Source organism: Merops nubicus, unplaced genomic scaffold (genome assembly GCF_000691845.1).
Source record: "Merops nubicus isolate BGI_N331 unplaced genomic scaffold, ASM69184v1 scaffold18785, whole genome shotgun sequence".
Taxonomy (NCBI): Eukaryota; Metazoa; Chordata; class Aves; order Coraciiformes; family Meropidae; genus Merops; species Merops nubicus.
In genome coordinates, this window is record NW_008609194.1 from 17,251 (window position 1) to 45,059 (window position 27,809).

Genomic DNA, 27,809 nt, shown 5'->3' on the forward strand with positions numbered 1-27,809 from the left:
TGACTTCCAGTTGCTGGGTGTCTCCAGGCAGGAGTGCCCTTGGTCAGCTCTGAAGCCCTTACGTAGAACCAGACTATATATATGGTGCAAAAGGAGGACCTGGCCTACACACAGGAAAGTGTAGCTCTCAGGCTTTCCTTCCAAATTGCTGGCTGAATCTCTGAGGGCATGAGTCACCTCACTGACCTTACATTTTTTCATCTGTTTTTACATCTCAGTGCCTACACCTACATTTCATGTAGGCTCTAGTTCTCCATATAGTCTCTGTAGAGTCTTTACTGTCAACGGACACAAATCAGAGCCTACCAGGTGTGAAACTGAGCTATTTTAAAAGTCTGTGTTCAGGTGAGATGAATTGTGCTTTAAAAACACTTAACTTCCCTTTTCCTGACTTTAGAGGGACTCCACATAAGAGGTCAGCTCTGAGTGTTTGCTGATAGAGTGCCCTGGTCCAGCCCCTCCATCTCCCCACTGCATAAACAAGGGCTTGAGCAGGTTTGGAATAAGAGGGTGACCATATTTGGTTTTCCCCTCTCCAGAGGACTCTGGAGGTTTGCTCAAGTCCATGTCTTCTAGTATGCTCCTGAGTAAACAACATGGATGGCAAGAGATTAGAAAACTGACCAGACCCACTGTCAGTTGATTGTCTGAATACATTTGCAAGGTCTGTGAGAAGAGATTTTTTCTCTGTGCCATGAAAGTGGCCTCCTTTGCAGCTGAAAGCAAATGATAAGAGCAAGAAAGCATCCTTTGGAGGGCAAATGTTATGTAAAAGGGTCATGCAACAAAATTATCTCAGAGGTCCCGAGATGCAGCCCCATGAAAAATGCTCTGTGGTCTCAATGAGCCAGAGCCTCAGGCAACTGCAGGGACATTCAAAGGATGGTGACTCACTTCAGTGAGGAAGGATGAGCGCTGGTCACGGATCAAGTGCTGAGCACAACTCAAAGCTGAATGTATCGCTGGCAGTGCCATGTCTCTCTTGGGTGGCCTTAGCAAGTCAGACCACCCCTCTGTGCCCCTGTCCCTCTGTTCTGAAAAGGAAGATGACCCCTCCTTTGGGAAGCACTGTGAAGGCTGTTGACTCTGTATGACACTATGGCTCATTTGCTCCTAGCTGGCTGACTGAACTAGATGTAGGAAATTGGGAATTATCACCACATGGTCTGAAGTCCCTTCGCTAAGCTTCTTCCTTGATGAAAAAGTAGAATCATCAGAGCAAATTAAGGGATTTCACTCAGGTCTCTGGCCAAAACTCAGAGGCAGGTTCCGGCTCCATAAAAACACAAGTGTTTTTACTAGTATTTTGGAAGTAAAGGGAACAGAATTAACTGACAGGCTCCTGCTGGTCTGGATCTGTTCCAGAATCAAAATAAGAGAACTGTTAGGACCTATGGAAATCTTGATCCTCACCATCTCCCCAGATTCAATGTAGTTTAAACGGAGCTTGCAAATCAAAAAGAAAACAGTGACTGTAACCACAGAACAAACAGCTGTTTCTTTGCTGTTGTAAGATGTCCTTACTGCCTGCGCTGCCTTCCACGGGCAGAAAGGCGCCAGGGGCTGCCCGGCCCCCCGCCCGCGCCGGGCCGTACCTGGGGAGGGAGGTGATCTTGCCCCACTTCTCGATGCAGAAGCGGCGCAGGCCGTTGCTGCCGCGCAGGGCGGCGAAGCCCTCGTAGGGCACGCTCGACGTGCCGGTGACGAACTGCAGCAGCCGCAGCCGCTGCTCGTTGTTGAAGCGCTCCACCGCCGCCCAGAACCACCGAATCACTATGTGGCCGTCGTGGTAACCTGAGCCGGGAAGCGAGAGAGAGAAACTCAGATCACTCCCTCCGAGCGGGAAGTGTGACGCTGAAATATGTCCCTACCAGCACGGGGCAGCTGATTGCCTACTGAAAAGGCCTAACAGTATATCTCGTTCTTGATGAGCAGCAAGTCCCAGCCCATCTTATCCTGCCTAACTCATCTGAATCAAGAAATATATATTTGAGGCACACTGGTCTCTCACAAATCCCTTGGCAAGAACTGGGGTTACCTGCGTGAGATATAAAGGACCATTTGCAATATGCCACACAGTGCCAGTCCTAACGACTTAACTATTTTTGGTTCCCAAATAAATTCTTTTTTGGACTGCAATAGTGTTCAACATATGGAGAGGAGTTTGCTGCCACGAACCCTTCTCTGGCAAACTGCCCACCTGAGGGGCTCTGTGCCTTGGTTTGTGCTAGTGAAAGCCAGCATAAACCCAGGCTGAATCTGCTTCAGGAGCTGAACAGAAAAAAGCAGGAGAATAACTTGGGTGACCTGCTGTACTTATGGTAAGCTGTGTATTTCAAGGTAACACAAAGGCTGGGCAGTGAGCAGCAAAGACTTAGACCTTGTATTTCTGGGGACTAGTGCAAACTGGTGGATTTCACATTTATCCATCATCCAAGACAGCCTGGATAGATCATGCTCAGTGTTTAAAGCAAAACGAGGCAAAGCAGTAGAGGAGAAGGGTAAAAAATCCCACCTGACACAGCTGAGGCTGAGGGGATGGTTAAACAAGATCTGTGTGTTGCTAAAGTGTAACTGGGGACCGTGAAATTCAGCTCTTGAATTCAGCTCCCTGCTGAAGCCAAGAGGACGTGTGATACTACCTTCAGCGAGGCCAGGAGTTCATTCACAGCCATCTGAGTAAGTGACTTTTAGATCTAACACTGCAAATCCTTTTCAGTCCTTAACAGTCAAAACTCCTGTTAAGTCGGTAGGAGCTGAGTGGGTAAAATCTGGATAGAAGTAGCAGAAGCAATTCCACTATTATTACACCCGTTGATCCAAACCTGAGATCTTACTTATTTTATTTCATGAGTTATTCTTCATAACAACTTCCTGAATAAAACAGGGCATTTCCCTCATGAAAGACCGCAAGAAAGGATGGACCAAGCCTTTGATCTTTTAGACTGAAACCAGCGAAGATATCAGAAAGCATCAGCAGGCAGTTTACCTCCACGGTACTCTGTGTTGTTACGCCAGTCATTGAGATCTATTTCTGCAGTGCCAGCTATAACCAGCTCCAGTTCTCTGGCATCAAAAACAGAGACGAGCCTGGAGTCTACAACCTGGAACAAAAAAGCACTTATAAGCACAGTTTGAGACTGGAAATAAAGCAGATCATTGTCTCGTAAACCTATGGCTCTGATGGCCAGCTCTTTCTTTTGACGGAGCCTGTGTGCTGACAGCTAACTTCTGCTCCTCTGCTGATAAATCTGTGCTCTTCTTCAGGGAGTCTGCTGATGTTTTGAGCTGCAAATAATGATGACACGTGAGATTTGACCAGAATGAAACAATATAAGTGACAGAGCAGAATCTGTGCAGAACATCCTATGTTGTTACATGCTGCTGCAGTGTTCACAGGGGGAAAAAGCTAGTGAACCATATGCACACTTCAGTGCACTGCATGGAGTCACTTAGCCAGCCTCTTTCAACAGGAAGGGCTGACCAAGTCTGCTCAGCTACAAAGCCACCCTCACCAGCTGCTACCCTCACCAGCTGCCACCCCCAGTAAGTGTCAGTGCACGACTGCTTGGAGCCATCCGTTATCAGTATTATTCTGCATGTCCATTATCTGCTGTTTCATTTCCCAGGGTTGTAATTCCTTCTTTATTTCCCTCTGTGACACAGGCCTCACCTTCTACTTATATTCTACAGCTGCCAGGGCAAGACACATGTTTCAATACGATTAGTGAGGGACAAGCATAGGTGACTACATGGCTGGGTCAGCAGAGCCAGTTTTTCGTCCAGTCTTTGGCAGTCCTTGTTACAGTTCTACCAGAAGGACGTTCTCAGATCCAGCTCTTCAACAGTGACAAATTAGCTAAATCCAGGGACAATAGAGCAGCATCCACGAACAGCGAGATAATAGTTGACTGCATCCTAGGACTGACTTTACTGGAATTGGTCCCTAAAGGTGTGTCACACCAGCTCCTCACTGAAGTATGCAATTCTTCTCTATCTTTTGTATCACAGCAGGGTAAAACAAAATTTGCAAAGGCCTACGTCTCTTACTGTGTGACTAGAAAGCAGTATCTTCCTTAAATCATTATGCTTTATCATATTCAGAATACACACTTCTTTCCTCTCTCCCTTAATGCTAAACAAGCCATATCCAAGGTCCCTCTCTCTACAGATGCAGGCACTCCAGTTCATTGCCATCTGCTTATGTTTAGCTATTTCCTAGGGTACTGATGAAGCATAGTTTAACCACGGGGTTCTCCCATTCAGATGAGGAGTGGAAGACTGTGGGAGCATTGTTTTGTTACTCACTTCGTAGAAGCCACGGACCAGGGCCTCTGTCTGCTGGACCACTCCTCGCTCCACTCGCCACTTCACCATCCTCTCGATGTACTCTTTTTTGTTCTTCTCTGTCACTGCTGTATTTGCCCCTCCAGATTTCAACTCTCTCTCTGTCACCTACAGAACAAAGATAAATAGTGCTGTAGAAACGCAGGGATGGGGATCACATTCAAATTTAACTTGTCTTTTGAAAAGGTAAGTGAAAAATATAACAGCTGTATTCCTAGTTCTGGCCTCTTGTCTGTTTGCAGTAGAAACAAAGAGGATAATGAGGGACACCCCCTCAGCTCTAGCCCTGGCCTCATCCCCAGCTGAAGCTTCTCTGGCCTCTAGGTTACTCCTAAACTGTACCAGCAAGGCTTGATTTGGAGAGCACTACCTGTAGAACATGTACAATGTGCCACTGGCCCATTTTTTCAGACTTCTCCTCTCCTTTCCTCCCCTAGGAGCTGCAGAGAGGGTGTCAGCCATACCAGCTTGCTAATTGCTGTAGATTATCCAAGCAGTGGTGTGGGAAACAACAGGATGGAGAGGCAATCACAGGACTGGAACAGGCAGACTGTTTCACCAACTGGAACATCTATCTACTTGTCCCAGGCAAAGTGTCACCCTTCCCCAAGAGCTCATTAAAAGTGTTTCCTCAGAAATGCCAATAGCCAAAGAAATTATCACAAAATGAATACTCCCAATACACTACCTAACCAAGGCCTGTACAGCACCCTGCACAGATGACAGACATAAACACTGTGGGGTTCAGAGTTTTGCATCAGCCATCCAAACCTGAGAAGTGTCTGTACTGTAAACAACTTTTTTTTTTTTTAAAACCAAGAGCTACAGCACTTCATTGCATTTTAATGGTTACTTTAGTTGACTTGGGTTCCTAAGGCTTAAGACTGAGAAGGGATTTAAGGAATCAGCCCAGATTACACCCAGCAAGCACATACTCCTTCTCACATGTGGCAGAAAATAATATTTATCTTGTGATTATTTTCACATTCAATCTAGTGGATTTAAAAGAAGGAATGTTTTGCTCTTCTCCCCAGTTTTCTACTGCTATAACAATGATGATTAGCACAGATAGCAAATGAGCTGCAGGAATACGTATTTGTTATTTGTATTATTTACATATTATTTGTATTATTATCTATTTATTAGCCTAACAGCCAGCACACAGCATATATAGTATTTAGGTCACTTTGCTTGAGGGACCTGTTGGGACATTATGAATTATGGAAACACTGAATGAGTCACCTCATCTGTAGCTTTGCTGAGAAACAGCAAGAACAAGTAAGGTTGGATGTAACGAGTTAGGAACTCTTGGCTGGTTCAGGCTAAATTCCCAGATGTAAATCACTGCATCACCATTGCAATGCTTGTAATGCTGCATTGTCCAGAGGGTGCCACTCTGGTCCAGCTGCCATGCTGTATTTTTCAAGATTGTGCAGCACTAAGATACTCCTGTCTAAACTGAAGACTAAACGTTGCCTAGCTTTAAGCATGACCGTGAGTCCAGAGGTTGTAAAGCTCCTGCAAGGCTTCCCACAAACACCAGGACATGTTGGTGACTTCCGATTATCCATATAATTTCAAATACAATTAGTCACCTAGAATTGCAGGCAGGGAATCAATAACAACGTGTTCCTGTGTTTAATTTCTTGCTCACAGAGGCATTCAGCACAGCTGTGAGCTCCAATTCAGAATCAGGTTTCAGAGCAGCAAGGAGACATTCCAGCCAGTCTAGCCCACTCCTGTCACCTGCCTGGAGTAATTGTCAGGGCTCCGAGATGGGCTGTATCCACATACAGAGCCTGGAGACAGGCCTGGAAGAACACTTTCTACTGGTAAAAGCATGAGAAAGTACTTAGGGTCACAAGCAACTGACACCTCTCTCTGTCTTTTAAATGAAATTCTCAAATTGGCATCCAGTTTTCACCAGTAAAAACATGTAATGCTTGGTTTGACAGGGTACGTTTGCTATTTACAGAAGTGCCCTGGGCTCCACTATGCAGGAAGGCTACAACTCCTCAGTAGTACATTCTAATAAAAAGGTACCAAAAAAGAGATTTGGCCTGAAAGGCTTAAAAGCTAAATGCACATCAGAGATGAGACAAGGAAGAAAAAAATGAAAGAATTAGTGACTGGTCCATAACAAAGTCATTGTGGAAGCAGAACAAAAGGGCTGTAACCCATCTACCACACAGCTTCTCAAAGAGCCACTTTCTTGTTTCTCTTACCCAACCCTTGAAATCCAGCTTCCCAAATATTAGCATAGCTCCCACTGTGATCCACACTTGCACATGTATCCACCAAAGCAATGCTCAGATGGCATTTAAGTGGTCAGATACTCTTGGCATGAAAGAATTTCCAACTGGGATCCATCTGTGAGCATAAAATATGACTGTGATTTCTTCGTTATTTTGTTGTCAGCACTTCACAAATTTCAGAAGGGGGAAAATCTCACTTTCACTTAGGACTCTTGCATTCTAACAGTTGTAAATCACAATGAGAACCATTTTTCCCCCGTCACTAGATCTAGCAGAGTTAGTGTCTAGTACCTACAAAATAAAGTATTAGACAACATGTGAACGGGCATCAAAATTTGGCTTTTAGTGTTCTTTTGCTTTCATTTCACAGTAGCTAAAACAGCTTGTGACTGTTTTCTATTCTCTTTGGAGCCATCTCTTATCTTCCACAACAGACTCTTATGTAATTGTCTATGTCTTTTGTTTGGGGAGAGCACAACACTAATTAGGGTGCCAAACGTTACCTTCAGATGCATCAGGGCAATTCAGGCTGAGACTGTTATTCAGCCTCGTAGTCTTCCAACACAAATACAAACTTGTCTCATCTGTCTCTATGAATACGTCTGTATGTTTCTGTCTGTCTTTCTCTATTAGTCCTATACAGCCATACCTTCCAGGGAAACCACTGTGCTGTCAATTGAATGTCACGCAAGCTCTCAGCTCAAAGGCACAGGAAAAAAACCCTTGTGTTTGAGCTTGTGGAAAAACAGTATTGTCTTTCAGCCAGAGGCTTCTTCAATTCTTCTGCCCCATTCTTTTAATTTCATCCACCCTTGACTCCACTCATCATTCATGACCTTGTACTATAAGCAGACTAAATTAAGTTTTGAAAACATCCCCTGAAGTCTTGCTCTGTGTTGCTTTCAAGCTTAAAGCTGAGCAGCCCTTCTACTCCTAGGGTGAGATTTCCTCCTCTCAAAAACTAGTCTCACTCCCCCCTAGCTCGCTGAGCTACCTTAGCTCTGTACAAACTCCTGTTTATTTTCCCTCTGTATGTCCCACCTGATCTCTCTGCTCCCCTTGACACTGTGTGTCTGCTCCTTACACAAGTTAACATCCATCCCTTGAGCTACTGCAATACTCGGTGAACTTGGTTCTTCAGCCTTTCTAGTTTTCAGTATCTCCTTGGAGGTCCTTAACCTTGGACTGAATATTGCTTCAGGTCCCTTCAAGGCTTTCCAGAGTCAGTTATAACCCAACACAGGTTATAACAGTGAAGGACACCAGGGCTTCAATGCAAGCCAAAGAATCCCACAAGAGACACTTGTTCTGTTTGCCAGTTTGCACGTAAGCCAGGGTTGCACCCTATTTAAAGGCTATAGTTACCCAGATCAGCTAGGTTACAGAGAATTGTCTGCCTAAGGTAGAGTTGAGTGGTAGGAAGCATAATAAATGGATGTACATAGCAATTGTTAAGTAGGTGCAAGGTAAGAGACAGAATCTGACAGGGAGATATCAGACAAAATAATAGTGAGAGCTGCTAGGTCTTACACCACCTGCCAAATGTTTTTCTTCCCTCCTAACCCTCCATCCTTTCAGCCACATCAGCTTTAAGTTACATTGCTTGCGTTCACTGAATGCCACATCTGTGTGAACTGCAGCCTGGAGAGAAGAGCTGCTCTCCACTTCAGAGAATTCCTCATGCTCATCAGCCTGTGGCTCAATAGGCCTGTAGGGGGGCTGGTATTTTATATTATACACCCTAAGAATAAACATCTGCATTGAAACAGGTGGCTTGAAAGAAACAGAAGGTGGGAGAAGAAAATGTTATTGAAAGGCTAAAGGATCTGTTCTGACAGAAAGATGTTCATCATGCTCAACTTTGTCAGCTTCAGATTTGCTTTTCAGATGTTTTGCATAGCTGTGCTCACCTGTCCAAACACCTCCTCGTTCACTGTGAAGGTGAGATCCAGGATATCTGTGATGTTATTATCCTTCATCCACTGCAAGCTCTGATGGAACTCTTCATCCAGGTACTCCAAGTCACTTAAATCACACGGCCTGATTGCAAGGCAAGGAAAAAGATGTAGCTGACTATAGGACCCCATGACTATTATATCAGGACGACTCACTACAAAGAACGTGAACAAATCTATGCCAAAGAGCCAACATAAAGTTGGTGTTCGTTGGTTTTATCAACATCAAGGCCCGTTACACAGACCCTCTTAAGCAGTTCTGCAACTGTCTGCTTTGCATGGCTTGGCTCAAGGCCAAATCTTCTGGCTGCTTGCACTACTGGCTGCCAGAAATCACACCTGGGGCTTGGATTTACCTGACCCTTCAGGATGCCCTGCACTTCAGAGCACATGCACACCTCCGGTCTGGATGGGCCCCACCACGTTGTGCCTGGCTGCTGCCTTGCATCTGTCATCCTCAAGGTGAACACACAAGACCGACACAAGGCAGACCAGGCAGCCTAAATTTCTGCTGATAAGGAGCTGGCCTTGCTTGCTTAAAGGGCAGGTGTATGTTATGAGCAGCCTGGTTTCAAATCCCCTAATGGGGCAAACAGGGATGCAGGGAGCACTGCAGGCTGTTCCAAGACTAGCTCAGATACAACAGATATAAGTGTTTGGACCCCAGCAATACCCAGTGTTTAAAGAAAAAAACTAAATACATGCTAAAGAACTCAAAGGACTGTTAAGTACCTTTGGTGATTTGGAATCATTCTCATATACTGTTTCAGTTAGGCTTTATTCTGCTCTTTACCATTTAATTGAGGTCTTGACTTACTACTTATGGCATTTTTTATTGCTGCAAATTTTATGTACCATGTCTTACTGTAGTCTATTAATTAAGAGGGAACAGATTGCTAATTAAAATTAGCCTCATAAGCTTGACATTGAAAGTAATATATTACTGGTAGCTTCTACTTACTGATCTAAAAGACAGCAGAAGACCAACAAGAAACATTCACTGTTTATATTGACATTAGCATTCCTCATGAACCTGAGTTGTGTTTTAGAATGAAAACCTGCTCCACCAGTGAGGCATGAGAAAGTGTGTATTTTTCTTAATATGACCTCACTCCTTTTATGTTGTTGTTTTGTTTTATTCCATCAAAACTGCTCTTCAGTCTTCTACATAGTTGAAGTTCCATAACTTTTCATCAATAGTTAACTCTGCAATTATGGGTCAATACTTTCAAATGTGTGTTCCTTAATTCCATGCTTACTATGCATTGTTATCAACATAGTATTTATGAAAGTTCTTGAAGAAAGAAAAATTGAAATGCATTTTTTTCCTATCACAGACCAACCAATCAACAGGAGATAAAGAACTTGAAGGTCAGAGTGCCTGAAGGAACTCCATGAAGGTCTGTAGGACTCGCTGCAGGAGCACTGTTACTCCATGGTTGCACACTTATACTTACAGCCTTAGTAGAGCTTTGTAGAACGGCCTTGTGAAGAAAGCATCAAGAAGGTACTGATGAATCAGAGCAAGGCCAAGAATGCGACCACTGAACCTGAACCTGGGAGAGAAAAACACAGAGTAAAGTGTAACTCAAGCCATTCAGCACAGAAACATACACAGGTAGCAACTGGGTTTTGTTTCTGACAGTTTCTTACATTTACTCATTTACTTGTTTTTTTTTCAAGCAGATAGATACCTAACTCTACCCCTTCCACCTCTGATCAGTAACAGAGCTCTTCTTGATCCACGTCCTGCAGTAACCTGACTTGGAGCTGGCACATTATATGCTCCCCTGTGCCAAACAAATAAATGCTCTGAAGACTCACCTTCTGTGATCTTTGGTTGAATGTTCTGATACAGAATGACTCCATGAAACCCAAAATCTAGCCAGTGAAATACTGTAGTACTTCAGCAGAAAAGATACTATAAAAACAGATGCAAAGGCTATTTGGTGAATCACTATAGCCAGTTTCTGATTGGAAACAACCCTTTCCAAGGTGAGGCTTTAAAGTACTTTAAAAGTAGTGAGTTGACTTTAGAGGGGGAAGCTGAAATTCAAATAAGTTAACTGTTGTGATCAAGGACACATTAAAATCAGTATCTACAGCTCAGGCAAGCTGTCTCCAGATCACTTTCTTAATGGTGATGCTCAGCTGTCTTCAGTACTTATATACCCTTCTGGTTCCTTCTCTTTTCCAAGAACAACCCCTAGTCCTGCTCAAAGTACATTCAAATGGTGCCCTGCCCATTCCAATCTATGACTTGTGATCATAAGCCGTTAAATTCCTCTTATCTGTGATTTCTTCTGTGATTTATTAGATATTCTTCCATCAAATCTGGTTTTAAATTGATAATCTCAGACAGAAAAATACAGCACTGCTGTTGAGTCCACATGATCCTGTTTTTTGTAAAAAAAAAAACACCCAAAAATTACTTATTTGTAAAATAGAAAAAGAAAAAAAAAAAATCTAACATCCCAAACATGAGCACTCCAAGCCTGAGCTGACTGACTGTAAAGTTTTATTGCACAAAAGATGAGAAAGAGATCAAAAAGCCAAGAAACCATTCCTTCCACTACAGGAAGGGGTGCAAAAGCCCCTCCTGCAGGTGAATGAAACACGAGTCTCCCCGTAACACAAGCGGCACAGAGTATGGAGGTTCAGTCAGCTTCAGCCTCATGGGACAGACCAACGAGTGCTCAGGATGTCAAATGGGGCACAGAACAGCGTGCCATGGGCCCAATTAGCATTTCCATCACCACAGGAGCTGCCTCCGGGCCCCCTGCATCCAAGAAAGGTGCTTATGATACACAGCTGAGTGGCAACAGAGGAGGGATTATCTGAGCCCCTTACAGCTGTTCCAGAGCACAACAAAAGGCAGCTGCGGGGCCTAGTCAGGGCCTGCGTCACTCCACTTGTGCTCCGGTGCAAGGTTTCCAGCAAACAGCAATGAAAAGAGGGGGAGCTGACACAATGAACACCCAGTGGAAGCCAGGCAGCTCAAATCCACAAAGGCTGAGCCTGTAATTCATCAGTTTTATAGCACCTTCAGCATCAAGTCCATTTGTCCTAAATAATGCGTGTCGGCTTTTTTTGGTTTTGTTCTTCACCGCCCTCATCCATCCCTATACATTCTGAAAGCAAACACTGAATGAAAATCCTGTAAGCACTCACCCCATGGCTACTCGACTGCGCGGGGCTGGGCAGGCAGGAGCCAGCTGCAATAAAGTAAAGCTGAAAGGAAATTGCCAAGAAAAGTCTCCCGGACCTGGGGATGCTGCTTCTGCTAAGACACTGTTTGCACGGGTGAAAAGTGGCAGTTTTCTCCCTGCTGCTTGATCAGTTCTGTACTTTGAGGACGTTCATGCACAGAAAGGGTCGTGCACCCAGATCAAGGTGTTTACAGTCAGGAGCACTTATGTTATGGTAGCTGTTAATGGTGAGTTTAATTTAAAACAGTGCCTTATGGCAGAACTGTGTCAAACCTTCCAAAGGCCATAGGCAGCGTTTTTGGGTGAAAGGACTAAGTCTGGTGGGTCGGCCCAAACAAACATGGGCAGAGCAACTCTACGTTGTGCGGTCCATCAGTCTGGCCTTGCATTTGCAGCACTCAGGGACACACCATGGGGTGCGCCAAGCTGGGGACCTGACTGTGGTTCCACAGTCCCAGCCCTTGCAATGCTACTGTGTAGGAAAACAAGGCCCGTACTAATTGGCCTGGATAAAGGAGATGATTAAATAATGGGATGTTGCCACTCCTGGTGCCTGTCAAGACAATGGATGAAAAAAGCTAAATTTCAGACTGTATTTCCTGGCAGCTCCATATCACCCCAACAGAGACAGTGCTTTGTGACCAAAAGCATTTGAGTTTTCCAGCCCACAAACTCTTCTTTCCCCTCCACGCAGCTTTACTGTCTCTGCAAAGAGTGACTATACCTGACCTTCTGAAGAGTGGTGTAAGAGAAGATCCTCTGGCCCCTTGTCCATTCTGGACAGGGCCTGAGACCAAAGGTGGTCCAGCAATGCACTGAGAAACATGGACTATGGTAGGCCACCATGGACCATGGTAAGACACCTATCAAAAGGTGTTTGCTGCTGTCCTCAAGGACAACTATACAGGCTATCTGCATCCACACAGCCCATCAAGCTGCCGCCATGATCAGTCAAGCACAACAGTCCCATTTAAAATGTATCAAAACTTACAAAAAAGTAACAAGAAACAAACTGCCTTCCTTACAAAAGCCAGTTAAGACAAAACCAGACTTATGTGTTTATTTCTTCCTGAAGGATTTAGAGCATGGGTGAGATTTGGAGGTGGGTGAGACAGTCAATTCAGAAAAACAAGTTTTCTTGACAGAATAAGCAGCACAAAGGTAAATCCTGGCTGGAGGGCACATACCTTCCTTAAACCTGACTTACATTTATCTTCCCAAGAACTGTAAAATGCTTGTTTGATTTCTTTCTAGCAGAAAAGATAGCTTGAGAGAAGTGGGGGAATGCAAGGTCTTGCTCTGGCCCTTTCTGTCAACACCCCTCCCTTTCAGAGACAGCGATTGAGCCTGAGTAATGTGCTGGGGCAGGGAGGGAAACTCAGGGGGAGTTAATGAACAGGAAATGGTGGAACAGAGACGGAATTAATGAGCAGGAGAGCTGCTCTGGTTTGCTTCCCCATTGACACCCTTCGGCCACTCAAAAAGGACATTGTGTGCACCTGCTTTCTGGCTTTTAACAACACTCCTCTTTGACCCATTTGCAGAAGTTTCCACGCTACCCAGCTAACTCCCATTCCTTCTGGAGGCTGCAGGTGCCCCTGAAACGCCTGTTTTCACAACAGCCTGTTGCAGAATAACAGGCTCGTTCTCCTCAGTGGGACTCTGCATACTTACCAAGAGTCAAATCCATATGCTGTAGCAGCCACTAAGCAATAAATTCTCCTCCAATTGCAGGTGAGTCACAGGAAATTTAATTTACTCTGGTCCTTATCATATAGCAGCAGAGTAAGGCAGGATCCATAATGACCCTTTGTACAGGGCTCTATCTTAACTGGTTGAATGAACACAGCTCTACTTTATATGATAGTCCTTGGATTCAGAAGGAGAATGAAGTACCTCGACAAAACTGTAATCTATGTGAACAGAGGAAGAATGGGGTTTATCATTCTATAGGGGGTGCTTTGGTAACCGTGCCTTCTGGGCTAAACTGGCTGTGGCATGAGAAACTTCAAATTCTAAAAAGAGGAAGAACCTGATGGGATTAAAAAGATTGAAAATCTCGCCAACCTTATCTCAGTCAAACACAGTGGCTAGGTTTAAGCGTGCCCTTCTTGAAGCAGCAGCTTGTGAAAAAATATTCAAAGAAGGCCTCAAGAAAGATGAATATAATATGGTTCACATCAAATTTGAAAGTGTAATTTTCCTTTCATGAAATTGCTGAAAACTTGCTTTCATCTGTAAGACAAATTTCCACATTCTGCTGCACCAGTTTTGAAGCTTTTGACTGTTTAATCGTGCAGATGAGCTTCTGGCCACCTGAAAGACAAGCTGAACAAATGAGGCTGCACTTACAGGACGGGATTTCTGTCCTTGGCAGCTCTTCTAAGGGAGAATGATATTTAGCAGGTGGATGCAGCTGGAGAACCTATTAGCCCTTCCACAGTGGGACAGATTGGACCTAATGTCAACAATTATTAGATACCAGAGAATCTAAAAATGGGAAAGTATTTAGAAGTGCTCAGTCATGGGAATGGCTTCACCCTGAAAACGTGTCTTACTAGACAACAGAGAATTCAGCCATGAAACCAGGACATTTAAAACGTCCATTGTTATCAAGACACTTGGGAGTATTCTGAAGGCCAGAACTACTGATTCAAGGAACTAAAAATCCATTCTTACAGCCTAAAATACTGTGATTTGCAATCTTGTGATTTGGGCAAGGGGACAACATGTGGAGGAAAACATACTGATTCATGATTGCTGAATTCTGGTGGAATCACCAGCACTACAAGTTTTTAAACAAAGAAAAATTTTTGGATTTTAAGGCAAGAAAGGTCTAAGAATGTATACTTTGCAAAAAAAGCTGACCAGATGATTACAGCAACCCTGCCTGGCCTCATACACTATGAATTTTAAGCAAAAGTGTCAGTGTGTCAGGCACATATAGGCACTAGCAGCACATATCCTTGTGTGTGCTCTGTGCAGGACATGAGACCAACATGTGCTGCAATGAGCTTCACCTGCCTGCAGAGCAAGGACCTAGGAGTAGATCAGATCTGCTTTACAAAACCCTGGCAGTGGATCAAATCCACACCTCTATCAGCCTTCATTAACAAATGCCTTTCCTTAGTTTGGTGTGCATATTTAAGCCTTACTCACAGAAATGACAGAACATTTGAAAGGAGTAGTGTGATGCTGTGAAGCCATCTCTTCTCAGAAAGGTTAGCCACGTAGGCTGGGACAGCTGATGCTGGTCTGTTTATCTGAGTTGCATCTGCAGCTCTGCAGACTGCCTCTTTGCCACGTGTCCTTTGGTGGCGTGGTGAGTTTGCTCTGTGTGTCTGCAGGGGCAGAGGTGGGTGCTGTGGCATTCCAGCACCACGCCTCTTCCCTTCAGGAACCATCAGCTCTTGTGTCACTAATGTGAAAGGAATGGCTCTTACAAAGGCCAGGAGACAGAAGTCCACACAGTCTCAGCACATTAAAAAGAAAAGGTAAAATCATTCCTAAATTAGTCCTGGAGGACAATTCCAAGGTAAGGAGTAATAACATTATTGTGGGCTCACTTTGTTTTCTTATAGCCATCTCTAATAAGAATAAATACCTATACACCTATACATGGTCACCTATACATGGCGTCTTCGAATGTTAGGCTGAGGACTTGTCCCACCTCTTCTGATATCTAACCACACTGTCATCCTACCTGAGAACTTACTCTGCATTCCCACACACTTCAGAAGGAATGGTAATCACCCAACCAAACAAGTTTTGTTGTTTTTTTTCTTTATAACCTCCTTTGAGTTATGTTCTAAATACTGAAATGCATCTTATCTCATATATGGTCAAAATTCATTCCAGGTTTTCAGTTCCTGAGTTCTTAAGGGGAATCTCCTTACCTCCTCACTATGAAACTGCAGAAAGTTCTGTCAGGTAAGCTTCATTTTCAGTCGATTTTCCAAATTAAAACTGAAAGGTAACATTTAGGAGTGCTGACATGGAGCAACTGTTTGTGCAGAATTCCAGCCTGGAAACTGATGGATGTTAAATAGTTCCAGTCTGTAGGGATTTATCCCTGCAGCCCCTGCAAATGTTATTGGGACTTAATAGAGGATACATTCTCCTCAAGGCCAAGGCATTTCATTCAGATGTCAGAAGATGAAGGAGTATATTCCATTAATCCCTCTCTGATAATACTCTGCTTGCCATTCCTATAACACAGATGAGGTTTAATGATATTTTAAAGAAAATTTGTAACATTTATTTCTTAAGTAGCCTTTCTTAAGTAGCCTTGATGGTAAAGCATATGGGAAGTGGAACAGTCCAGCAGGCCTGCTTCCAGACTGTCATAAAATACCAGGAGGATGTTCAGAGATGTGTGAAATGTATGTGTAACCCAGGAACTGAAATTAAACAAGAAAGAAAAAAAAAAAAAGGATGAAAATTGATTTTCAGAGAGAAAAACAATCCAGTACAAATAAACTTCCACTAGGCTTCAAATCCTGACCTGGTAATTCTCTTCAGGTGAAGACCTACAGGAGTGAGACTTGTCTTGCCAGCTTTCCTTTAGATACTTCTGCTGGGCACCCGAGTTTCATGTGATGAACATGTTTATGTGAGCCAACCTCTCAGTTTATTGCTAAATTGTGTGTAAGTTTTCTGCTGCAAAAGGCCAGTGCAATGCTGACACTCCAAGAAATGCTTGCCCTACTTTTATTTTCTGGATCTATCTGCAAGTGGAACACAACATTTCTGTTTCTCAGTACTAAAGAGTAACCACATGAAAAAGAGCTATTGCTTACACGTGATGGAAATGTGAATTATCCATGTCCTTCTAAATCTCTGGAGCTTACATACCCTGAATAAGCAACTAAACCTCAAATCATTCCTGCAGCTTAATTTACCCATAACTGAAAAACAATGAGATAATGCAAACGTCATTGCTTCTTTATTTAACCTAATCAAATCCTTCAAGTCTTTTCCTTGTCTCTAGCCTAGATATGTTGCATGTTCACTCAAAATGTCTTCTCACCTTCCTGTATCCTGGCTATACCCACCACAAAATAACCATCAGGAAGGGTTAAAGGCTAATTGTGTCGCACAGAAAAAAGCATGATTTTATCAGGAAAGCTGTCCTGCTTTAGCCAGAGAAATGAGGGGCAAAGACAATAGAGACAAGGGAAGTTCACAGCATCCCCTCATGTTTCTCTTCAACACAATCTATCAAACAGCTGCTTTCATGAGGACTCCTTAGTTTAAGCACCCAGTGGCTCCAGGTGCTCACCCAGAGGAAGAGCTCCAGCTGCATTTGCACAGCACTGCATCCAAGTTAACAAGCCCCACGCTGAGGTGGCTGCACGGGCTCCTCACACATCAGCTGAGCCGTGTCAGACATTAGCACTGCAGATCTGAACTGAGCAAATCCAGCTCTGAGACTTCCACTGTGAGGAGCACGCCAGCCTTGGTGTCTGCCATGGGCTGTCTGAGCACCAGAGGTGCGGGAAATGGAGAACTGATTTCCAGTTCTAAATCTGTGCTATGTGTCGTTCTACCCATAACAAAAGCTTCATGAATGTAGTGTTTTTGGAGGAGAGGAAGAGTGTGGCCAAGTGCTGGAGTGGCCTTCTCTGCTTGCAGAGGTATCAACCTCATGGATCAGAACATACGATCAACCTCCTCTGGGAGAACCCCTGGCAAAATACAGCAGTACAAACTTGACAACCTTCTTCAGAAACAGGGCTGCTTGCAGGGTTTAGCTACTCTTGCTGGTACAACAAATAAAACACATTGACCTGTAAGACTGCTGGCAAACTCTCCTCCAATTCTGCCCAGTAACTGCAGGGTAGATGCAGACTGAGGGATGGACTACTGGCTAGAAGACAACAAGCATCTACATTTTATGATTCCCAGATCCTAGACTGTAATTTTGACTGGCAGACCTCAAAGAGGCTTACAGAGGAGATCTGTGCCATTTCACAGATGAGAAAACTTAGGCACAAAAGTAAAATGACTTCTCTAATGTTATCCAGAAAACAAGTGGTAGAGAGAGCAACAGAATCACAGTCCTCTTGGTCCCAGCTCTACTTTAGTTCTTTAGTCTATTTAAAATTTTTTACTTTCTTATCTTCTATAAAACAATATGTAATTTTGAGAATCAGCTGAAGTTTATGATCAGCTCCTTACAGATCAACTAAATCTGATGCATACTGGTTGTTTTCTAAAGCCAGTGAAAGAGTATTTTTATCAAGACATTTTGATTTCTCTGTCAAACCTTTTAGAAAAGCTGGTGGTGGTGACACTTTGTGAACCTATGAATTGGTGAAGTTTTATACACTTCATGATTTATGTTTGCTTTCCATGGCTTTGCCATGTGTTGAAACAAGCTAGTCAAGCTACAGGGGAAAATCCATAGATGTAGTCATCAGCTAGACAAGGGGGCCACCAAAGCACAAGCCAAATGACCACATATTTTCCTTCAATGGCTAACTGCAAACACTGAAGCCACAACAACTGACTTATTCTCAAGGAAGGCACATCCTTTCCAGCCTGTCTGGGGTATTTAGGCATGCGAGAGACTGCTCATCATGAACTCACTGCTAAGCACAGAGGAATGTTTACACCACGTGGTGAAGTGTGCTGCAGACATCCTTGAGCCAAGTTCAGACAGGCCACGGGCAGTGCAGAGCCACATGGACCAGCCACCCCCGCTACGGCCGCCGACACCTGGGGCTGCACTGGGCAGCAGCTCAGCGAGTGAGCCCTGCCTCCTGGCATGGGGTTCCTCAACTGAGTAAACTCAGAAATCCCTGTGATAAAATTCAGACACGCTACTAATTGTTTGACAGTCTATTTTAGGTCTTGTTTTGCAAATCATTGGCCACCTCCAACTGTTATTAATACCACTGTGAACTGACAGCTCTGATCCCCTCCTGGGGACAGGCAGAACACAGCAGACCTTGACCCCTGTGTTGCTGTTCTGAAGTCCAAGAAATTTTTTAACTTTTCCTTTATGAAACTTTCCAATGCAATTAAATAATTCCAGTTTCTAGTCTATCTTTTCCAGAATGAAAGTCATAAATCACAATGGAAAAAGCTTCCTGCAATCAGACACAAGATACTCAATTAAAGGGTTCTGTATTCTTGCCGTTACCTTTTCTTTTTTTTCATAGTGGGTGAACAGAACAGGATTTTTCTCATCCTCCATAATTTTATTGAGATATTGAAATAGATTGCTGTCCCAAGTTTGGACAAACTGTCATATTTGACATTGTCCTCCCTTCAAATATATTCAGATCAGATCAATTTAAATCTTTAACTTTCCCTTTTTCTGCATTTTAATGTAACACTAAAGTAACATACTGAAATGAAGAATAATTTTTAATGGACAATGAAACTTCTAACTTTTTTTTAATATCCCAGGGAAAGACCTACACAAAGAGAAATGCCTCTTCTACTCAAAAGTACCCAAAACGAATTTGGATGATTTACTGAAAACAATTCTGCTCTGCAAGAAGTCTTTCTTTTGATGTATGAATTGTGTTTACTAATAAAAAAAGTTAGCTTGGGAGTATCTGCACCTGCTCTAACTGACTTTACCATACCCAAGTCTGAATAAAATGTAGTGAGAAATAAGGAGAGGTAAAGATGACTGAGCAATACTTCACAGTGACAGCTCAGCCCTGCCGCTCCCGTGGGGCTGGAGCACGAGATACGAGGACATTCATCACTCCCTGGGAGTTTTTTGCCATTACAAATAAACAGTCACTGCCCACCCTGATGCTTCCCTGCAGGCCCACATGCTCAGAGACACTGGATTTTACCCTTTTCTCCTCTACCACATGCAAGGTGGAGACATCATAGAGATTTTCATGTGAAGCCTCCCGTCTCTGGGCAAATTTAATCCGCAATGTTGCAAAAGACTAAATGGCCCTCAGCAAGGGAAAAAAAACCATAAAAATGACTTTTTAAAAACACAACAAAACAGAACACCCGCCTTTCCCTCAAACCAAACCCTAATTATGGAAGCAGTGCTAGACACTGTGAGATTCAGAGAAGGGAAAAGGAGGAGAGACTGTGGGAGAAATCTCTTCTTTCAACCCGTGTGACACTGCCATTCAGATCCTCAAAAGAACTTAAAAAAAATTCCCCAGTAAGAGACACAAAGTCAGGAATAAATATAAAGCAGAACTTTTTTTTTAGAAAATGGTTGTTGTAGAAGCTCAGTTAGGGAGAATAGTTTTTTTTTTTCTCCTTCAGTTTGGTTTGCCTTTAATCTTCCAGTTCCTCCTGACCCTTAATAAATAATTAACCAGCTGTTGAGGCAAGCTCTGTGTCATATAGTCATACATCAAACTTAGTAGGAAAATCAAAGTTTACTTAAGTACAGAAGGCATTGAGAGAGATCACAGTACAGCAGCAAGAAGGCACTTCAGTAACATACCATTTTCACATACTGAAATAAAATTATTTCAGCTGCATATTGTTAACATCATTTGTGTCCAGAAGATTTACAATAGTGCCTGGAAATTTCTCATGCAAACATAATTTATTTAAAATAAGATAGTGCTAGTAATTAGAATTTATAGCGTAATGTAACTTTCAATGCATTGGGTTTCTGTGGTGCCTTTCATCTGAGAATTTCAAAGCAGTTCAGAGCATTAGTGTACATCAAATGCATTTCAAGCTGATGATATACTAGGAAATCTCCGCAGATGGAAACTGAGGCAAAGAGGTAGTCATCTAATTTCAAAAACAACTGGATGTTGCTGGATGCCCCACTCTGGGGTGCTAGACCTGATCTGATTTTTAAGAGGAAGATTTTTCAGTGTTTAGCATAAACAGGCATCTTCAAGATGGATGCAAAATTGGCCTTCTAAATTCATTCTTCCCCCAAACTCAGACCCATATAATGGGCCCATTTGAGCCCCAAACTGAACCCAGTGTTTCTGACTCCCTTAATAAAAGAGGTATTGGGCCATACATAGGTTGCCTGCCACAACAGTTGAAAAATTAAAGAGAAAAAATGAGTAATTCAGGCCACATATTCCCCAGAGCTACTTCAGTCAGTGGAGAGATGGAGTAATGGCTGTTTGCAGACCTCCTGCTTAAATGCTGTGACCATGTTTCTCCACTCTTTCTATAAAGAGCCACAGAATGTGCCTATACCCATCCTATGAGCTGGTCAGCACCTGAACACAACCCACCAGGTCATGATGCAATCTATAACTTTCTTTAAAAAATGTGTTAATTGAAAGAAGTCATTCTCCATGTAGCAGGATTAATGGAGCTTTGTTTCCTACAGCTCTGTCTCTGATGGCCCTACATTACCACACTGCAATAGCTCCAGTTCCTCCTACACATCTCTGCTAGCACTTTCCACACTCTGGAGTATCTCCAGTTTCTCCCTTCTGCCTCCCCTGAGCTTTCACAGCTCTTCCTAGCACATGCAAGCTACTGAGCAAGATGATACAGCTGGTTTTCAGCCTGTGCCCGTGGTGGACCCATCAGCTCACTCCTGCTAACTGGCTAGCTGAGGGGACAAACAGAGCAGGTAACTGTTGAGCTCACCAGCCAGCCCTCACTCAGGCACTGCTCTGCATATCTATCCTTTACCCAGGCACAAGAGTCATAAAGCTTTTAGGAAATGAGCATCTGAGATGTTTACCTTCCTGCCAAAGAGGTCTCAAACTGATTAGGAAGCTGTCTGATGGAGAAGGAGGGCAGTTGCACAAGGCACAACTCCTAAGGAAACTGGGTTAACACAACCAACCAAGCTCTCTAAGGAGAAAGGACAGCTGAGGTTGCAACATTCTTAGTTCTTCTTGGGTTTATTATAACAAAAAAATGGGAAAAACAACACTCTGCATTCTTTGGCATGTTTGAGAGGGACAGTGATGGCTATGTGGTTTCTCATTTATATGAAATAAATAAAAGGGAAGGTCAGAGTTTGGCTGGGTGTACACCCAGGCAGCACTGTGCAGGCAAAGGGAGCTTGCTCTACCCACGTGCCAAGCTTGCCAAAGCACAGAAAGGCTACTGAGGCAGTGCCAAGCCTGAAGGAATCAGCCCTGATGAGAGGCACCATATATTTTCTCAGCTCAGTGTTGCAGTAAGTGTGTCAGCTGGCTTGGAAGCACAGGGAAAGCAAGTTTGTGTCTGCAGGGAGAGTGGGTGCAGCAGGTTTGCATCTGCCTGCAGAATATGATGTAGAAATACATGCCCCTTTCCTCTCTGACTCTGCTCAGCAGCACAGACTAGAACACAAGAGGTACTGGCAGGCAGGAAGAAAGGTTAACTATAGGAACTGAATGAAGAAACTCCTGCCCCAAGGCACTTCCAAACGAACATTATGTTAATGGAGTTTGTTAGGACACTGCAGCTAGGAATCAGTCTACAGCTTCTGGGGACCTGGGCCAACGGGTCTGACTATATCATCATCTTTGTGGTCTCCAGCAGGACTCTGCACAAAAACGCTTTACAAGTCTTCAACTTTCTAATAAAGTTTTGCTAAACACAGATATTAAATTTCATTTAAAGAAAAACAAACCACCCAAACACAACAGGACTTTTCCGAGATGGATACAGAATGCTAAGTATGATTAGCAAGCTGTAAATACCTCTAAGATGTGTGACATTGGGTTACTGCTCTCTGGCTGCATAAATGTCACACCAAGGTCCACCAATGCTTAACGGTTAAAAAGAGCATGCCAGCATTAATTTGCTATGAAAACACAGAAGAAGATGTTTCAAGTTAGCATCCCTCAGATCTCCAAATGAATGTCTGTGCATGATTTTATCTGCCTAGGCCATCTGGTCTCCTATACAGAGAGCAGGCTTCTTTCCACATTCCCGGCTGTGGTTCTACGTTTACAAGCATGCAACCAACTGAAAATTCAAAAGTAGGAGATGTGAAATGGATTGGTGGGGTGAGTCAGTTCAAAGACCAGTCCACAGTGATCTGGGGGCAAAAAGTGTGGTGCAGATAACTGTGCCACGAGTACAGTGCTGCCTCTCAAAGAAGGGTGTGTCACATAATGTTGCTGGATGACTCCTGGGGGCAGGACTGCTGTGAAGGAAAACTCTGTCCCACTCAGAAAATGTGAAAAGAGAAACTGGATTTCCACCTGGAAGCAGATTGTGAACACAATGTTTTGTGAACTGAGAAGACAACACTACTTTTGTTGTCGTTGTCAGATTCAGTACTCACAGCAAGGAGGGAAAGCCCATGAAAAAACATTGAGAACTGCTTTATTCTAAGAAGCAGAATTTATGTGCTATTACGATGACAGCCAAATCATAACATCTGAAATTAGCAGCCACATGAACAACAAAGCAGCGCAGAGATAATACCCTTCAGCTTTGGTGAAAATGATACAGAAATCATCACAGAAATAAACATGCAGTTTCCTATTTTGCTTAGCTAGAGCTGAACAGGGAAACACTATGGAAAATGTGAGACAAAATACAGACCTGAGGAAAACCAGAGTGTATCACAGCATGATCAGACAAATCTTTTTGTTACAACGCAGAGTGAATGAGATGCAGTGAAAAGATGCCAGCAACTTTCTAGACCTCTTGAAAATGCACCATGAAGAAGACCAGGAGAGTAATCAGTGACTCACAAAGATCTGAGACTTCAAACCCTGGAACTACCTATCTTGTTCCCAGAGTTTGGACACATGCTTCCCCCATCTATTATGTGTCAGGATTTGGTTGTTTTTTTTTTCCTCTCAGAGTTGATTTACCCATCCAACCTTTTATTATTAATTCTTTTTGATGAAAAGGAGAACTAAAATAATCAACCAAACCATAGTAATTCAAATCAGAGATAGAAATCTTTCTCACCCTACTGAAAAAGTATCTTTTGTATACCTTCTAATATTGGGCATCCTGGACCCCAGGGCTTCAATGCTGCAGGGAACTGAAAGACAGTCTAAAAATCTTTGAAAGGACTGTTAGCAGAGAGGAGAGCGAGAAGCGAATGTGGCAAGCTACTGGGAACCATTTATTAGTATGCAAGAACTCAGCTTATGGAGCTGGACTGAATATTGCAACTCTTAATTTTGCACGAGGTTGTGATAGAAATGTTTACTATTCCCCACTACTTTGTCTCCCAGCACATTGAGCAAAACTTGAGACAGATTCTTCAGTGACTCACTCTAATCTAGTTGCTCAAAATACCTGACCAAGAGCGAAGAGGAGAATAATATTTCTGGGCCAAACCATGCTCTTTTCACTGAAATAATATGTAGCAGCTGCCACCACATTCTGCCCACTTATTTGGAGAAGGGCAAACCACAGCAAGTGTGGGTGTAAATATTATTTTAGAAGATGTTTTTAAATACCCAGGCAAAGAGCGAGACACATTACCTAGATCAGATAGAATGGCTCATTACTGGCATGGATTAAAAGCAGTTCTTCTGGCTATGAGCTTCAGGTACATCCTGTAGAACTCAGATAAGAATGTGTATCTTCAAACTTCCCAGGTCTAGAAGGATATAACTGTGTCCTTTCAGATACAGGGGGATTTAAAATATTTAAGTTTGAAAATGTGCAATATCTCATATTTTATGTGTTCAGTAGGCACATATGTTAACTGAAGGAAAAAGTCCTGTTCAATGAAAGCTTGCAGGAAAGGTGTTAAATCTCAGTTTCTCCATAAATGAGAAATATTTTCCAGCCATTATGTCTCTTTCTTAACTTGGCATGCATACAACTACTCTGTGCTTTGATGTGCTCATTTTGGACTCAGAATGCTGTTTGTACAAAGAGCAAGGCATGAAATAAGCCATTAACAGGGGCAGAACTGTAACTTGTAGGCCAGGGGAAAGAAAGCAGCGTGTTTCTCAATTCTGCCAGTATGAAAAAAACTTCACCTCTTTGCATTTTGTTGTATTTATCTCAAACTAGCCACTGTTTGGAAGAGAAAATGTAAAAAAATTATTTTGTTAGCCCTGTTTCTTAATATAGCCGTGTGTGGGTTGGTCTTGCAGAATTAGTATACAGAAAACCATGTCAAGGGTGGATTCCCCACACGTGGGAAGCCCCACGGCGCTGAAAGGCAAAGTTCAAGAAATCTGCAAATCTAACCCAATTGCGGTTGCGTGGTTTTCATGACTGACATCAAACTTCAAGCTTTGAGAAGACTATGAATATTAATTATCTGTGACCCTGGGACTCCCAAAACATCTATGTTAACTTGGGTCTTATAACAGATCTGGCAATGGGAAAATAATCTTTATATCTTGCACACCGGAGGGAGGAGGCTCTGCCGGAATCATGTTAAGTGAATCTGAGAAACAGCAGTTCCAGCACTGACTTTGATGACAAAGAAGTTGTAGAAAGACTGAGAACTTCAGAAAACCCCATTCTTCATCAATAAATAATGACAAGCAAGTTAGCACAATGCCTCAGAGAAGTTAGTCTATAAGACCTTTATGGGAGAATCATACTCTTTGAGTTCTAACACGCCTGGTTTAAATCCTACTTTAACTGGCTGCACAGACTTCTGATTAACCATACTCTAGGGTTACACATGAATAGCTGAGATCAGTCAACATAGCATAAAAACACTGATAACGTCTAGAGAGCTAACAAGCCTATCAGGCTAATTATAAACTGCTGGTCTCAGCCAGTTACTTCTATAACAGCTTCAAGAAGTATAACCAAGCACTTACTAGATTGCTTATCTTTCCCTTGGGTTCTGCAATCTTGTCCTGTTTACACTACTTTATATACAAACCTCTTTGTTCATAGCATTTATTTCCTTCTGCAGGCTAAGAGACTTAATTGCTTTTTCCTAAAAAAAGAAAACCAAAAATGCCCAAAGCCCAAATAAAATTCTGTATACAAGAAGCCTGTACAGATACATGTAGTTGGAGAAATATTGTCGTAAGTGTCTGACTGCTACTGACTTCTGAGTTAAATGCTAACTGCTATAGAAAACCATATTAGATATCTTTCTGGTTTTGTATCCCCAGGATATCTTTAAAAATCTGCCTCTTCCATGCTGAAATCTCTCAATGAAAAGACAAAATGAAGAGATCAAAGTATATAATAGCTGCAGAAAATTTTATCTTATTTAGAAGAGAACTGCAGCTGAATTCTTTGCAATAACAGTATTTGTAACAGGTAAGAGTCAAGGCCTATTCCAAATACTAGGGCTTATTTAAAATACTGCTGAGACAACATGGCCACGCCAGTGCTGGAGAAAGAAGCCTGTGTCCAGTTTCCTCACAGTGCAGGCAGAGTGATCTTGGGTTTGCCCCTGCCTAAGTAGTCCTGTGCCCTGAAATAAAAATGCATATTCACAAATACAGTCTGCTAAATTAAAAGTTAATCCCTGCTGCCTGTTAAGCTGAACAAAGGACAGACTGTATTTCTTCTGGAAAATTAGGACTGCTGTGGGAGATGACCAAGCCATTCTCTTCCTGCTAATGTCAGCAGGGAAACATTCTACTGCAAGGATCATTGTTAGCATAACGCTCCACTGCTGGAAGTGATAATGGAAAAAACAAAAACAAAAAGAAGAAATTCAGAAAGCATGCTATGTCCCAGCAACATCCCTTTTTTCCACTGCAACTTTAACAGGCGTGTCAGTACAGCCCTTCAGTTGCTCTTGATCTCCTGCCCACTGTAAGCCAAAGCAAAGGAGGACCTGTTTACAAGAATAGAAAAGCATGTGCTATTTGGAATTTAAAAGGGGCCTGTACTGCCTTCCATTTTAAAAAACGACCTCAGAGGGGCCAGTGAGATTGGTTAGACAAAGAAAACATCGTAGGAACAAACCCATGTGGCAGTATTTCTTTGACACAATGAAATCCCACAAGGGATCAAACGACGCCCAGGGCTGGCAGCCCATGCTTCACTGAACCACATCTGAAACTGTCGAAGGGAAAACAACTCCCAGAGATGGACAGATCTGGAGGCAGATGGAAAAATGAGGAGATCCCAATACGCCCTCAGAAGTTTTGATAAAGAAACAAGATCAGCAGTTTGTCTGTCTGCACATATACTTGGTAAGGTGAAGCACCTGCTTGCTCTGCTGGCACAAGCAGGGACACTGTTGGGGAGAACAGGGAAACTGCTCTCACTCGGCCTTTTTAAAGGCCTGTAGTAGGTACAGAGCAGCAATGTGGCTCTTGGAGAACACTGTAGGGCTTCCAAGCACAACACTGCTTGATGTACAGAAAGACTACACGTGCTGTCCTTAGGAAGGGACTGACCAAGGAGGGTAGGCCTGGATTAAGCAGAGCTCTTCTCCCTGTCCTTTTCACATCCACACAGAAGTATACAAACATCCAGTCCCAAGTAATGCAACCTGTGAAGTTGGGAAGTAGGTTCTCCTAATCTACTTCCCACTTCTTCTCAGAAGAAGCAATGACATTTGTATGTAGCGTAGTCCAAACTGGCAGCTTTTACTCTTTGTGTTTCCATTTCTGTATTGCTCTGAAAGGATTGTTCATTTCTGCATAAAATGTTCTTACCATTCCAGGTGATTTTCAACAAAGGCAGACATGGGGCTGATCTGTACAGTGTAAGTGTCGTTGGCTGAATACTCAAACAGCCCATAATAGGGATTGAAGAGCTCCTGAGACAGAAGGAAGAAGAATTCTCGGGAGGGGCCACTGTAGTCCAACCTAGAAAGAAAAAGGTAAAGAAGATAAAATGAGGCTCATTCCCATTTAAGTGAATTTATTTCCTAAGTTTTGCCTGCACTGTCTTCTAACACCTATACCTGCTCGGTCAAGTGTTTCTGACATTGTGCATCTCTCCTCCCAAAACTTAATTCTGAGCTGTGAACAAGTTACAATGCTGAAACTTCACCAGCATCCAGGTTGATCTGGGAGGAATCATAATTCAGATACATCCCTTAAGCAGCTGCTTTTCCTTTGTTTCAAAGGCTTACTAAATTGGAGGTATAAAGCTCATCCTTGCCTTAGCTGGCTGGCTAGCAGAGGGCTGACTTTTTAGTCAGTGGGTTTGAACTGCCCGTGAACACCTGGCTTCACAGACCACATAGCCCAGACTGAAGCAGAAATTGCTCT

General features: G+C 43.0%; 1 protein-coding gene across 1 annotated transcript in view; it reads right to left on the reverse strand.

Moving 5' to 3' along the window:
* HECW1 (HECT, C2 and WW domain containing E3 ubiquitin protein ligase 1) overlaps nucleotides 1-27,809 on the reverse strand; it is a 129,373-nt gene that overhangs the window by 6,707 nt on the left and 94,857 nt on the right. The window contains exons 20-25 of the mRNA XM_008940528.1: nucleotides 27,249-27,401; nucleotides 10,015-10,113; nucleotides 8,513-8,642; nucleotides 4,309-4,455; nucleotides 2,990-3,104; nucleotides 1,596-1,794 (exon numbers count right to left, since the gene is read on the reverse strand). Of these exons, the coding sequence (XP_008938776.1) occupies nucleotides 1,596-1,794; nucleotides 2,990-3,104; nucleotides 4,309-4,455; nucleotides 8,513-8,642; nucleotides 10,015-10,113; nucleotides 27,249-27,401 (843 nt within the window). The remainder of the gene's footprint in view (nucleotides 1-1,595; nucleotides 1,795-2,989; nucleotides 3,105-4,308; nucleotides 4,456-8,512; nucleotides 8,643-10,014; nucleotides 10,114-27,248; nucleotides 27,402-27,809) is intronic.